Source organism: Numida meleagris, chromosome 13 (genome assembly GCF_002078875.1).
Source record: "Numida meleagris isolate 19003 breed g44 Domestic line chromosome 13, NumMel1.0, whole genome shotgun sequence".
NCBI classification, from domain to species: Eukaryota; Metazoa; Chordata; class Aves; order Galliformes; family Numididae; genus Numida; species Numida meleagris.
The window spans coordinates 11333917-11348216 of NC_034421.1; the positions used below are offsets into that span (position 1 = coordinate 11333917).

General features: G+C 36.6%; 1 protein-coding gene across 13 annotated transcripts in view; it reads right to left on the reverse strand.

Annotated features, from left to right (window-relative positions):
• RBFOX1 (RNA binding protein, fox-1 homolog 1) overlaps positions 1-14300 on the reverse strand; it is a 372798-nt gene that overhangs the window by 68794 nt on the left and 289704 nt on the right. For 12 of the 13 annotated variants that reach the window (XM_021411693.1, XM_021411692.1, XM_021411700.1 and 9 more), the window contains one exon: positions 284-364. The exons of the other annotated variant lie outside the window; for it this stretch is intronic. In XM_021411693.1, the coding sequence (XP_021267368.1) occupies positions 284-364 (81 nt within the window). The remainder of the gene's footprint in view (positions 1-283; positions 365-14300) is intronic. 13 annotated transcript variants of the gene reach the window in all.

The window sequence follows — 14300 nt, forward strand, 5'->3', positions numbered from 1 at the left end:
TGTAGGACAGTACGATATAGGGGCTTTTCTTTGTTTTTTTGTTTGTTTTTTTTCTTTCTTCCATAAGATATATTTTTCTTTCATTAAATATACTTTTAGGACAAAGATGCAAGAAAAAACATTGAACGATCCATTAACATTACTTACTTACACATGTTTACAAATACCACATTTACCTTAACATGAGCTAGTCGGAAAATTTACAGTAAATTGGGGCTGAATTCATAATAATGTCCTTTGTCACAAAACAGGAAAAAAATAACAGCCATTAACACTAGCTTACTTGTGGATGTGTATACTAGTGAACTGGGGGCACTGTACACGGGAGATCCCTCCTGGTTTGCCTGGCACAGCAGCACCCTGCCTACAAGAGAGAGAGAGAGAGTGGTATCTGGTTTTGGAACACTCAAACTAAACCTCAGTTTTATCTCAAAACAGAAATAAAGCCGTAACTGAAGCAGTGCAGTGAAGCAGGGGCACTTTACGTCCTTTGATTTCACCAAACAGAAAGAGCCCCAATAAGCATGTAAAATTTTACATTGGAAAAAGCAAAACACAGACATCCCCCCAAATCCAAATTCCCTCTTTGTCACATGGGGACACCGGTGCAAGCTGTGTTCGTTAGCAGCACGCCCTGGTCCCTCACCCTGCTGCAGCTGCTCTCTCCCTCTCTGCCCTGCATCTCCAAAGCAGAGGCTGCTTCAGGAGCCCTGCTGCGAGCTTCTGCAAAGCTCCCACCCTCCACCCAGCCACTGGCTTCTCATCCCCCAAACTCTAGCTGAGATGAGAGGCTACCGAGCAAACACAACAGATAAATCAGACTGCAAAGCTCATACGTACAGACCAGGCACGATCTCAGTTATATCGCTTAAATGAGCACTGGTGTGAGAGAAACCAAAATATGACTCTACGTGTGAAGAGTTCAGTATTCTTTGCATGAATGAGAAACACTTAAACGTACTCTATGTCCCAGTATACAAGGTGGATTGAAGATCAAGAACAAAACAGAAGAAAGAAAACCATCAAAAAAGAAAAATGAAAAAAGTAAAAGTAATAAATCAATTTAAAACAGTTCTTCTTTGATGCATTTTCATTTTGAAGAACTCAACGAAGTTTAGAATTGTTTTGCTGTTGTTTTAATAAAGTTAAATTGAACACCTTGCTATTTCAGCATCTTTCTCTGTAATTATATCCTAGCATTCTTAGATGAATACAGATTGTTTAATGTGATACTTTCATTGTAGGAAAAAACCTTCTCTCCACCTGCACACCTCCAGGAGTAGCAGGCTGTGACGCATCTGTTTTTGCAGATATATTTATATGTATATACACAATTATATATAAACATATGAACATACACTGATGTACTTCAAGTTGCCAGAATGTGTGAATCACACAGTTCCAAATATATTAAATTTACCTGAAAATTTCTGAGACGATAAAGAAAAGTCATGGCTAAGTAACTCAATAGATCAGAAGTTGCTCATCTAACAGGAGCAATCCTCAACCTACATGCAGTTCATGCAGTTACCACACCTGATTTGCTTAAAAAAAAAAAGTTTACAAATATTTTTCTATCATTAACCCTTTTTTAAACAATTTTTCAAACTCTCAGGCCATAGTATACACTTCATTAATGGGCTTCAGAGATACTTGTTTTTTTCTTTCTTTTCTTTTGCTATTTTTTCAGCCATCCAGTACTAGTCTTAAATGAAAATCAAGGTCTTGTGTTTGTTTTGTCTTGTGTGTGTGGCTTTTTTTACTAGTATTTAAGAAAGAACTATCTGTATTACTGGAAGCTGTGAAATAGAAGGAATATACACCTGTTGAGATTCCAATGGCAATCTTAATTTTCAGACTGGTAGATGAACAACAGTAGGAATGTATACATTGGAAGATGGATATGTTTAAAACCATATAGAGGCTTCAAAATGCGTGCTGCTACAGAGACCTGAAAGTGTGAACTGAAGGTGTAAACGAGTTCATCCAGTAGAGTGAAATGAGAAAAGGGAAGAAATAATCAAAAACAGTAATTTTCATCAGGTTTTAAAAATAATTTAAGTATCATGACTCCAAGTACACTTAGTAAGTACAGAATGCTAAAGGTTTTCAAAAAGTGAAGATTATATTTCATGTATATTATTCAACAAATTAAAACTTTGCTTTTTCCACAGTATGCAGCTAGAGATATTATCAGTCTTTGCAGTTAACATTTTTATTAAAATTTCTCTGATGCCATCGAAGTCCGAGTTTTCTTACTCTAGGTTTATTTCTAATGAAATACTTTAAAATGGGTGCTTTTTTCACCCACGCTACCAGCCTTCGTAATTATATTTTGACATTCTGCCTTTGAATTTGTACATAAAATTATCAGCCATGTCACTATTATTAGTTTTTGGGGAAAAATATGGAACTTTTTAATCTACTTTTGTGAGAAAAAATAACTACTGGTTCTCACTTTTTGTATTAAAATATTTAAATTTTTATTAGTAGGGCAGGGTAAAGACTGAATTATTTTCAATAAATACTTCTGTAGAAACCTCAGAACATAAAAACAATCAGTAAATTCCCTAATGGAAAAAAAAAATGTTTTTTCCCTCTAGAGTACTGAATTCTACCATGACAGAATGAAGATGTTTTTAAGAAAGAGGATTTTAACATAAAGTTATTAATATTTCTTTTCAAACTATAATTTAATAATATCATGGAGCTGATGAACTTCAAAAAATTACAGTCATGCAAGAGTTCATCCTTAATTCCGCAATCCCTCCTGTAGCAGCATACTTCGAGCTGACATTTTCTCATTAAGAAGAATCTGCAACGCTTTTTCACTTTTTTCTATTACGAGCATTTACATATTTGGTCACAGAAGGCATGTGACTAGCAATACAGGATTCTGGAGATCATCAGCTGAAAGCCCCTCCTGACTGTCACTGTCAAAAGGCTTGGAAAAAAATTAGCATACGTATTTGAAGAGTGGATTCACTAGAGGCATGCTGTGGCTCAGAGGAGAGCTTTGGACAGACCTGTGGCAGTAGGGAAGCCGGGGCAGCCCGGCTGCTCGGTGTAGTGGCAGGAGAGCAGCCCGCAGTGGCTGAGCTATGGGCCATCCTGCACACAACAGCGGGCAGCCATGATGGAACAGGGCATGCTGGCAGCGCACGATAAGACTGCAAAGAACCCCCCAGGACTGGTTCACTGCTCATCCTTGGCTTACAGGCAGGCAGCATGCACAAAAATGTACTTTCCAAGCTCATACTTCAATGTTTTCTCCTACAGCCCGTGATTAAGAATATACAGTTTGATTAGGTCCTTTGTTGAAGAATTATAGTTATGTTGAGGAAATTATTACTCTAAAAATATTCAGGGCAGTGAGAAAAATTATTTGAAGTCATTCATATTTTTAAGCTGCTAAAAATTCAGTTCCAAATCATTTCAAGATATTGAAGTAAAACTATTTTTTTAATTTTTTCATACTTTCAAAAATAAGGGTTTTTTTGTATAGTTCCTATTCTCATGACATATAAATTAATCTGTGGAGCATAAGCAGAAATGTAAATGTAGTAGTAATAACCCATAGACTACTTGTTCATACCAGGACGGTTACAAAGTTCATGGTATTTCTTGAACACTCAGGTGGCTCAGGAGTAACTAGACTGACCAGGAACCCATCAACAATGGAAAGACTTCCCAGTAATTTATAAGGGATTTTATATCGGTTCTGCCAGAAATAGCTTCTTGGTCTAACTGGAACCACTTTGTAACCAGCACTACAGAGAGCTTAAAAGTAAAGATCTGGAATAAGCTTAAAAGAGTCTGCACAACCGGTTGGAATTCCTTTGAGGAAGTATACATTGAAACAGCATTTTTGGGAGAAAAAATTCAAATATTTTTTTAAAAATTATGCTGCTGAAGCAAACAAAATCGATAATGTAGCAAGGCCTCGATCACGGGAATAGCTGTCTTTTATCACATAAAGTAGACAGAACTTTCAGAAACCTTCACTAACAATTGTATAATGCTGGAAAACAGTTATCAAGAACCTGAGTTCACAATGCATCAGCTCCCACTACCTGTAGTACATTTGCTCCCAAGCAAAAAGTTTCCTGTTTACTGTGCTGTCATTTACTCTGCAAGAATTTTCGGGGATTTACGAAAGAGAAGAGGACAGAGTAGTTCTCCATGACAATCCAGGGCAAAAACATAACAACACTAGTGCAAGAACACAAGCATTTTCAGTGGTAGAAATTAATCAAGTTGATATCCAGGGCTGGTCTCCACTGAGTATTAGTGCATAGGTGAATACAATGAGAACTTACAATACAAAAACTAAGGTTACTACATACAAGGAGATTTTGTGAAGATTACACCACTCTAATCTCTTGCACGCTCAGCTCCCCGGGTAAAGAAGTTCTTAATTCTACGCATTTACTCTACTGTTACCAATAGGAGTTTCTTCCTGCTTTTGGCAACCAAGCACCAGGTTGGTTGCTAAAAGGTAAAAAAAAAAAAAAAGAATATTTATATCATATTTTATTTATATTATCATAGAACGTTAATTTATAGCTCTTATATAAAAGCAGCATTGCTTTTTAAATTCAACAATTGTTATTTCATTTGCCCTTTCTTCCAATACAATTGGGTGATACATAGACCAATTTTGTCCCTATGCTAGTTCCCAGTCATGCTGGTCCCTGTTTTCCTTTTACCTTCTGTGATAAGAATTATTCCTATACTCTCAATGATGTCTATTACACCTATACTTTTAATTTGTCATCCATGTACAATATATGAAGAAAACTATCTCTCACAAACATGTCAAGATGTTTGTTACTTATCAGAGACCTCATAAACAACCCATATCAGCTCCCAATTTGCTATTTTAAAAGTGAATTAGGCCTTTCCAGCCAGAAATAGCATTACTTTTGTGCAGCAAAGAAATATTGTTCTATGATGAGTTATTTCAACTATGCCACAGAAATGGATAAGAAAGACCTAACTAAAAAGGCCGCTGTTATACAGTAATACTGAATGTTAGCATCCATTGTCCAATCTGACTAAGGAGTTTAAAGAGCTTAGTATATACTTGTTGCTAAGTGTTAGCTTAGCCCTTCATTATCAGTAGTCAAACTACATGGCATTAGTATGCCTTTAAGTATGTTTACAAAAAAGTGCTTCCTGAATGTCATTGGTTACTAGGGAACTTTCTATAAACAGAGTAATACTCCTTCAGATTTTAACACAACCATTCCTGGATGCCTGTGTTGATTATTTTAATACTTCCATCTGTAGGAATAAAGTAGTACCATCCAAAAATACTTCCTTTAATCCTTTACTCCAATATGTTATTACTCTAAACAACAGCCATCTTTAATTGTCTCAGTGTAATGCATGGAATTTTCTGGAATTCACACTGTTGCTCCCAAAAGACATTTTTCACCAGAATGAAAAATCCATTTCTGAAGAAGATGCATTATTCTCCTTTATAGATTTAAAACCGAAAATTTAATGGCAGGGAGGAGAATCTAAAGTAGTTAATGTCCAAAGGTGAATTTTCAAGTTCAAATCAGCATCTGAATTACCTTCCTACAGCAAACCCAAAATACATTCAATTATGAATGACCTATGTATACTTGCCTTCTGACAAGTACTACAAGAACAATGAGAATTTGTATTCTATACATACTCTAATATTCATGCAATACATCCCTTGATCTATGTATAACCTCATAAAGTTATTTAAAAACAGGAAAAAAAATTTGGGGGGGAAGTGGTGTTCTAAGACATTTTACAGAATCTCTTCATGCAAAAGTTCTGTTTCAATTTCCTTCCACCACTTCTCCGAGCACAGTGCATGTTTCTTTATTACGATCCCTCGGAGTGTCACCAAAACACTCAATAAAATTAGGCAACGACTCAGGGAACAGCAATGGATTTTACAACAAACATCATTTGTCAGCCATTCCAATTACTCCTTGCTTTTGGGGAACAGACCTCTTTTTCCTGTTATGTTCATTCATTGCCCGTTATGTTAAGTCACATGCTGGGGCTAGATGTTTCCTCTGTCATCTAACTAAAAACCAGATAAGCAACAAAGTTTGCAGCTCTGGTAAGAATTTTGTCTGAGGTTCTCTCAATTCCCTTTCCGCCCACCTCTTCCTTCACTAGCACACACAGCCCGTACACAAGCTTTAGCTCTCCCTCCCTGGGAGCTGGCCTGCCACACACAGCTGGTCAGATCACTTACCACTGCGTACTGCAGTGTCTTAGACTGGAAAAAACACTGCAGATAGAACCAACCTCATTTCAATAAGTCTCAAACTCATTCAAGCCTTGCTCCCATGCCAGCATCCTTTTCCTGCCCCACAACATTGCTTTAAAGCTTTATCAATGAAAAAATGAAAGGAACATGCACTACTGAGGCACTAAAATTGCCTTAAGAGGAATAGATTCCCCCTGCAGCCATAGATTGTGCCAAAGAATTCTTGGTCTGTGGCAAAGTAATGCCAACTTAGAAACAAACACTACGTGCCTGACTTGTTTCTACTTTCTTTAGCATGCCAGCCTACCATAGATGAGCTGTATTTTGCACTTTTTTTTTTTTGTTAATGTTTCTACTTGCAATGTAAAGCAACCACAATAAACTGCCCTTTTCAAATATCTTTTTTTTTTTTTTAAAAAAAAAAGAAGCTTAATCAACCATACGCATTCCTTGTGCTGCAATCAGAAGGAAAATACTAACTGACACAAACTCAGCTGCTGCTTGTACCAAAATACCTCGCAATCCTGGAGAGTTTCCCTAGGCCTGTTAGTGAATTTTTAACATTCACAACCAAATGTAAATCTTTATTCACATACTGTCACCAAAAACATCTAAAGCTGGAAGTGCGCTGTGTAATCATGTAGAAGTAGTAGTACTGTCACCACTGCCCGTAAGTGTAACTTTCTTGTAAAGTATGTTTACTTGATGATACATATTCAGGTTCATATAGACTGACATTCTCTAACAGCAGAGAGATGTGTCCCACAGAAGTTGTTCAAGACCTCTGAAAATCACATCTTTATTCCTAATCTTTCTCTTCCCTCCTAGCAGACTAAAACATATGTAAATGATGGTTGGTGTTGGTTCTTTTAACTTGATCTTGGCTCACTTGCAACTTTGAGAAACAAACACAAGAGAAATTCTAAACTATAAATACAAATTCTGAGCTGGTATTACACTGTTCTAGAAATAAGATACTTCAGAATACAGAAATACACTTATATTCGGCTGATAACCTGATGAGTAAGGACTACAATATACATTAAATCACAAATAAATGAAACTGGCACCCTTCTGCACAAACATGAATGCTACAGTTTCCATAGCCCTGGAGGGACTACAGGTAGATGTGTTTATGCTTCATTGTCTCATACTGTGTCAAGACACTATTTTCTGTGTAAATTACCAATTTGAGTGAATCGATAAGACAGAAATGCAAATCTAACGCAATGAGATGCAGAGATGTGAACGACTAATTTCTCAGTTCTATTTGCTTACTCTGATGGGTACTGTTTTTATACTAAAAACTATGAATGATAAGCTACAGCTGAGAATATGAATGAGAAAAAATGAATCATTGGGTATAATCCTGATTTCTGTTAGCTTATTACTTCCCCAACCCAGTCAGATTTCAGAATTTCATGAGCATGAAAAAAACCATTACAACAAGGTAAAGCAATGTTTCCGAACTTTCCCAAACACTCACCTTTTACTATAAGCAGTTCTATGCCTGGGGATTTTCCCCAAATAATTTTCATAAAGGAAATCTGGCGCAGCAATACTGGGTACTGCGTCCCACTGTAAAATATAGCTTTGTCTCAGCCACTTCCACAGACAAATAAACAACTGAAATCTCAGTACCCTCAGTATTACGAAATTCAATTGAAATGTAAATATATTGGGGATTCTGTGATCTGATGCCCCGAAATGAGAAGAAAATGCAGGAGAGAAAACAGAAGACATTAGCTATATGTTTGGAATACGATTCAACATAATCTTAAACTGCTTTAGCATTAATTTGCAAATGTAATCAAGGTTTAAAACGCATCAGAGTTGTTTTCCACTCCACTTAACTGTATTAACTTTGCATTTCATATATTACTTTATTACGTTACGTTTCAAAATTGTCTGTCTGCCTGACTGTCCATCCTAACTCACAGATCCTTCTAACTTTGTTATCCTTTCAATCAGAGGGATTTATTCCTCTGATTTTTATTAATTTACAACCTTGTCTAACATTGCACACATCCCACTCAGTCCTGAACAAACAAGTGTTTTACCAATTACCTTGCAGTTTGTCTTAAATTTTCCTTTGAGATATTTTTAAGACAGTCCTCTTTGCACACAGCCATGATTGGTATTTGAATTACAGTCTCAAGTTTAATTTCAAGAGATTACCTCCATGTATACTTGAGCCTAGGCTTCAGGTCCAGACAGTGCACACCAAGGCTAACTCTGCACTGCCCATTCTTTGGTAAGACATTAGCAGTAGCTATTAACAGCTGGCTTATATTCAGTCTCCAAAGCTACACCATACATAGTTTGGCTTGTCTGGACCACACTGAGGGAAGAAGAATTGTCTTAGGCCACACATATATAATATAGTCAATGTATATAAGTAACAAAACTTCTTTTTTAAATATTTTTATTAAAACATTATGAAAAAGGGCAACAAAACAAAATTAGCAGGCTGGACATGCATGACACTGGACTAGGCTTAATCCTGTCCCCTGAGGCAGACAGCTCCACCACACAACACATGGTTCAAAGCTATCTAAAAGCCAATCTGGTTCAAATGCTTACGTCCCCTAACAGGGCATGTGACATCAGGCGTGCACATGGAGCACACAGTGCAGTTCCCAGCTTCCAGTGTAGTTTCTTGCAAGCTGAATCTATTTCACCTGTACCAAACCTGCTCTGTACAATCCCAAGCTAACATGTGGCAAATGGGGTTCACAGATTTACCTCAAAAAATGCTAATGCTCCAAACAGTAGCGTGGACTTCACACTGTCCCTGTAGTCTCAACTATAATGCTGTCATTTAGGTAGCATTTTGACATCTTGCATACAATTAAAAAAGTATTTTTTTTTTCAAAATTGCCAAAAATGTGCACCCAAAGCAAAATTCAAGAACACAGCAAGTTCAATACTCTTCTCACATTTGTTCTAGTTTCCAGCTACTTCCAGTTCAGGGCAGTTTCCGTGGATGCATTAATAGTCAGTATATCCCTCCATGAACCAGTTACAACATACTTTTAATATACACATTGCTCCTCCTAGAATTAAGTACTAAAACAAGTAAGCTGCAGTCATAATTACACGTTTGATTATGATTATAGCTGGTCCTGTATTCATCCATCAATTCACAGGTTTTAAGCAGAATTCAAGCTTACTCATGCACATCAGTTTGTCATTCTCAGCCTACCTCATACACATTGCTTTCTTTTGGATTAGATATTATAAAATGAACAAGTTTACCTAAAGAAAGCAAGGAATTGTCATACATGTTACATGACAGAACTACTGCGGAGGAAATCTTACTACTACTTTTTTTTTTTTTAATAAAAGCATACACGACATACAGGAGGAACAGAGGTTAGAGAACATTTGCCATCATTCATTCTGGTCCTATTTCCTTTCTCACAATACCCACTTAATAAATAGACTTCTTCTATTCTTCTCTGTATTACTTCATTTCAACAGCTTTTCTCCATTCCAGAGCAGCTGATGTGACAATTCATCACTTGCCTTCCCTGCCTCAGCTGTGTGCTTTGCACCCATGCCAGCTCTATCAGCTTCTGGTACTGCTTTATATTCTCAAAGTATTCTTCATCTACATTCAGTAGCTACTGATACAACTTCTAGAAAAACCTTCAGCATCAGCGATCTGACCTGACTAATACCGCACCATAGTGGTGACGCAGCACTAATTTACACCAATCAACTCCAAGTCCATTGACTCCAGGTAGTGAGATAGGCTCAGCGTGGTTTTGCTGTGTAATTACATAATTAAGTAAGATTAGTTCAAGTGGAATATCTCATAAGTCAGGATGACTTGCAGAAAACTGAAGACCTACATCTCAAGAAAACTTTACTGACAAGCAGATTTAAGGCCATCCCTCTCCCCAGACACCTCCTTTCCGTTTTGAAAGGGTTTCAAATTTCAGCACATATACAGTTTATGCTTTTCCAAATTTTATTTGTGCAGAAGTTCATAATCATATCAAATGAGACCTCTATACCAGACTATGGTCAAACCTACCAAACTTCTACACCAAAGAAGCCAGAAGCGTTCTCTATCTGCTGTTGTTAGGCTCTATCTACAGTACAAGATTTCCCATGAAATAATCAAGTGTATGGAATTTCTTTTAGTGATCAAATAGTAATAATATCAAAGCCCAACTGTATATCATGTTTTCTAATATATATCCAAATAGAAGACAATTGTTTAAAAGCGTCGTATTGACAGTATCTCATTTTCTTTTTAAACTATTCAGACTTCAATACAATGATAAATCTGTATCGATTAACCTTGCTCCAGATTTAAATGTATAACTGATTAATGAAACTAAGCTTTCAAAAAAATAAACCATTAGAATTATTCTTTGAATAATCCTTGTTTAGTTTCTATAACTGTATAAGTTTTAATGAAAAAGTAATTATACTGCAGCATAAGGCAAAATTACTTCTGGAAGACTTTTTGTTTGTAAATAGCTGGTACAGATGCTGAATTCCATTTTCTTCTGACTTTATTAATTTTTCATAAAGTAGTATTCTGACTACAATGCCTTGTAACAGCTCCACAGAAATTTCTGACAAGCATTAACTGTCACCGCTGGTGTTAATCTAACTAGGCTGTCACCAGTTACACAATAGTATTCTAACACGATTTTTGAAACAGCAATTACAAATTTGTTTTATGCTTTGAAAAGGAACATCTATATATAATTAGCAGGGGGATCATTATTTCATTTTTATGTATTTAGAACATTATTTAAACTTTTCAGTTAATAACGTTAAGAAGATGTTTATTTGGAAAAACCCATTTAAGTCAATGGCCAAATTCAAATCTAGGCATATGTAATTTGTTTTAAAGTGAATTAAACTATATATTGATAAACGAACAAGTTTCACCAAAATTAAACTCTATAGATATGGTGCAATGAACTTTCACCCTCGGATCTAGAACTGCTGGACAACAATATAATTCAGCCTCACAAATTCCAAATGCTTTCACTGAAAAGTGTTTCTAAGGTATTATGCAACACTCATTTAAATTCAAAGGAAAAGGCTAGAAAGATTAAATGAATCCCAGGTGCTTTTACACTCCAGAAATGCATACGTTAATACATGGACAAAGAGAATTAGCGTTAGCAAACATACTAAAACCCTCTCTTCTCCTGGGTTCTTATTTAAGTACGTTTATATATATTGTATTATGGTATTTCGTTATTTCTTAATTAAAAACAGCATTATAATTCTAAGTTTAAAGCAAACTTATGAAAGGAAGCTTGTTACAAAATCTGCCTCTTGGAGGATAACAGCTAGCTTCCAAATCCACAGCATGTTAAAAAGCCTCTTGCTGTGAGTGTATGTGTACGCAGTCAAAAGCGCAAGCTCTTCTTCCTGCTTTCATTTTAACCAAAGGGAAGAATTTTCCAAGCCAGCTCAGAATGACACACATGAACTATTCAAGAGACTGGATGTCTACAATCGTGCTTACTGAGTTACGAGTATTTGCAAAGTGAAAACAACTATTCAAATGGTGCTAGTGGAAGAAAAGTGACTATGCAGAAGAGGTGAACTAACATAAGATGAATATGGAAATAATGGCATTAACCACTGATTATTAAGGAACAGGCCCATCTCTGCTCTGAGGAAAGCTCTGACAGCTCAGCCTGGAGAATAGAATGCCCAGGTGAATCTCATCAACATGTACAACCACCTGAAAAGAGACGGTAAAGGAGACAGAGCAAGGCTCACTTCAGTGGTGCCCAGTGACAGGATGGTAATGAGCACAGCCTGAAGCACATGAGGTTCTGTCTGCAAGCCAGGAATTACTTTTTTACGATGAGGGTGACTAAGAACTGTTGCTCTGAGAGGTTGTGGATTCTCCATCCTTGGAGGCACTCAAAAGCTGTCTGGACATGGGCCTGGGCAGCTTGCTTTAGGTGAGCTAGCTTGAACAGGGGGATTGGACCAGACACTTCAAAACTCAGCCCCTCTGTGATTCTGTCCATGGATATGTATATCCTTATAATATCTTCTATTTAGCTGCTGAAAAACACCTACAACTTCCTGATATTCAGGAAAAATAGTATGTGATTACTTACCTAAGTAAAAGGAGTATGGGATCTCTATTAAATGTTTGTAAATTGTGTACTATGAAATGCACTGGTTCTTTTCCACTAATTATAAGTCCTTTTTTTCTCCACTGACAATTGAAAATTTTGAAATAGTATATTATTTGCTGGTTATGACTATATACTTACATTCTCTCCTGTGGTCACTCCTGTCCTCTGAAAGAACATTCACTACATTGCCAAGTCATTCCTGTAACACCTTTTCCCCCAACTTCACCTACTGGAGCTATCCAAAAGAAGCCTCTCACCAGCTACGAACCCAAAAATAAATGTTCTGACACTTGCAAGTACAAATTCTCTTAAAATGGCCCTACTGAGTCTCAAGTTATCCGCATTAAAGGACTGATCTGTTGTAGTAATTTGAGTGCAACAATACTCTACCTTCCATGAACGAGAACAAGAGAATGCTCAACAATTCCTCATTGAAAAAACAACACACACACACACAAAAAAAGAAGCAGAAGAAAAAAGAAAAAATGGAAGATCAGCAGTAGCCCTGAAAGGAACAAAATGGCACTTGACTTTCAGACTGCCTGAGACTGAAAGAAAGGCTGGGTATCAACATAAAATATATGCAATATGAAGGGAAGTAAGCGGGTAAAAATCATGTTGTAACAACACCACAGAAACAGAATGCAACAACTCAGAGTGAGAAAGTGCCATAGTGCTCCAAGTATAGAAAGTAATCTGAAAATCTGTCTTTTTGTCAATCACAGATGAGTGTACAAGGGTGGATAACAGACACATGCTTAACACACCACAATTATGTTTCACTAGGGGATTGATTTAAAATTGGCTGGATACGCAAATAAATGAAAAATTTGTCCCAATTTATATGAAGACCTTGTGAAATGAATCACATGGTGCTTCTTGCAAATTTCTTCATTAAGACCTTCCTAACAACTTGATAAATATTTTTCCGGAAAAGATATGCAGAAATGGAAATGATAACTTCATTAATATTTCTTTCTCAAAGATAAAAAACACCTTTAATGGTATCATTTTATTTACTAGAAGGAGACTCCTTGGAGGTATGGCAAACTTTTAAAATTACCTATCAATTACAATTAGTTTATACTGAAAAGTGGAATTCTGTGAAATGGTACAAATAGCAGTTCTTTTGCTTTCTATGAAATGTCATTTTAGGACATTACCGCAGACCTAGGGAAGAGCTGAAGGTGTGCCAGTGAGCCAGTCCCTTGTACACTCACAGTCAGCAGCTGTGAGGGAGTCTTCCTGGGCCTCCGAATTACAGCCACAGCCTTCAAATGGCACTTTGTGAACATCGCTGTTAATCCCCATTAATGGTACCACATAGCATGAATATCCATGTGCTTGGAGCGTTGTAATTTATTACAGGATGGGCATTTTAAAGTCAGAAAAATAGTCTTAGGAGGGCTACTCAGGAAGAAAAGAAGAAATTGATTGATAGTATATTTCTAAATATATAGTGTATAGACCGTAAGTAGTAGTTTACTTACATTGTACCTGGCGTGCATCTGCTGTTTATCTTATAGTCTCCATATTTATCTGTCATGTGTTGCCTCAAAAAGGTATTCTTTTACAGAAGTGCACACTCCGAGAAAAAAAGCGGAGCTGTAACGATCATGTCACTGGTCCTACTGTTTACCATTATCTTCAAGGTTTTAGATTTGATTTACATTGCGTTCCTCCCTATTTGACTTTAATTGTCTGCTTCAAGTTGTCAGGACATAACTATATCTTAGATTTGCATTGCATTAGGGGATCTTTTCCTTTCTCTATTGATCTTGTCTTATAGAGTAATTTAACTCAATTCTAATTTTCTTTTGCATGCGGGGTGCTCTTTTTCCTAGGAAGTGAGTTATGTGTATTCAAGTGGTGCATCTTATGAATCTTGTTAAGCTTTACCGCCT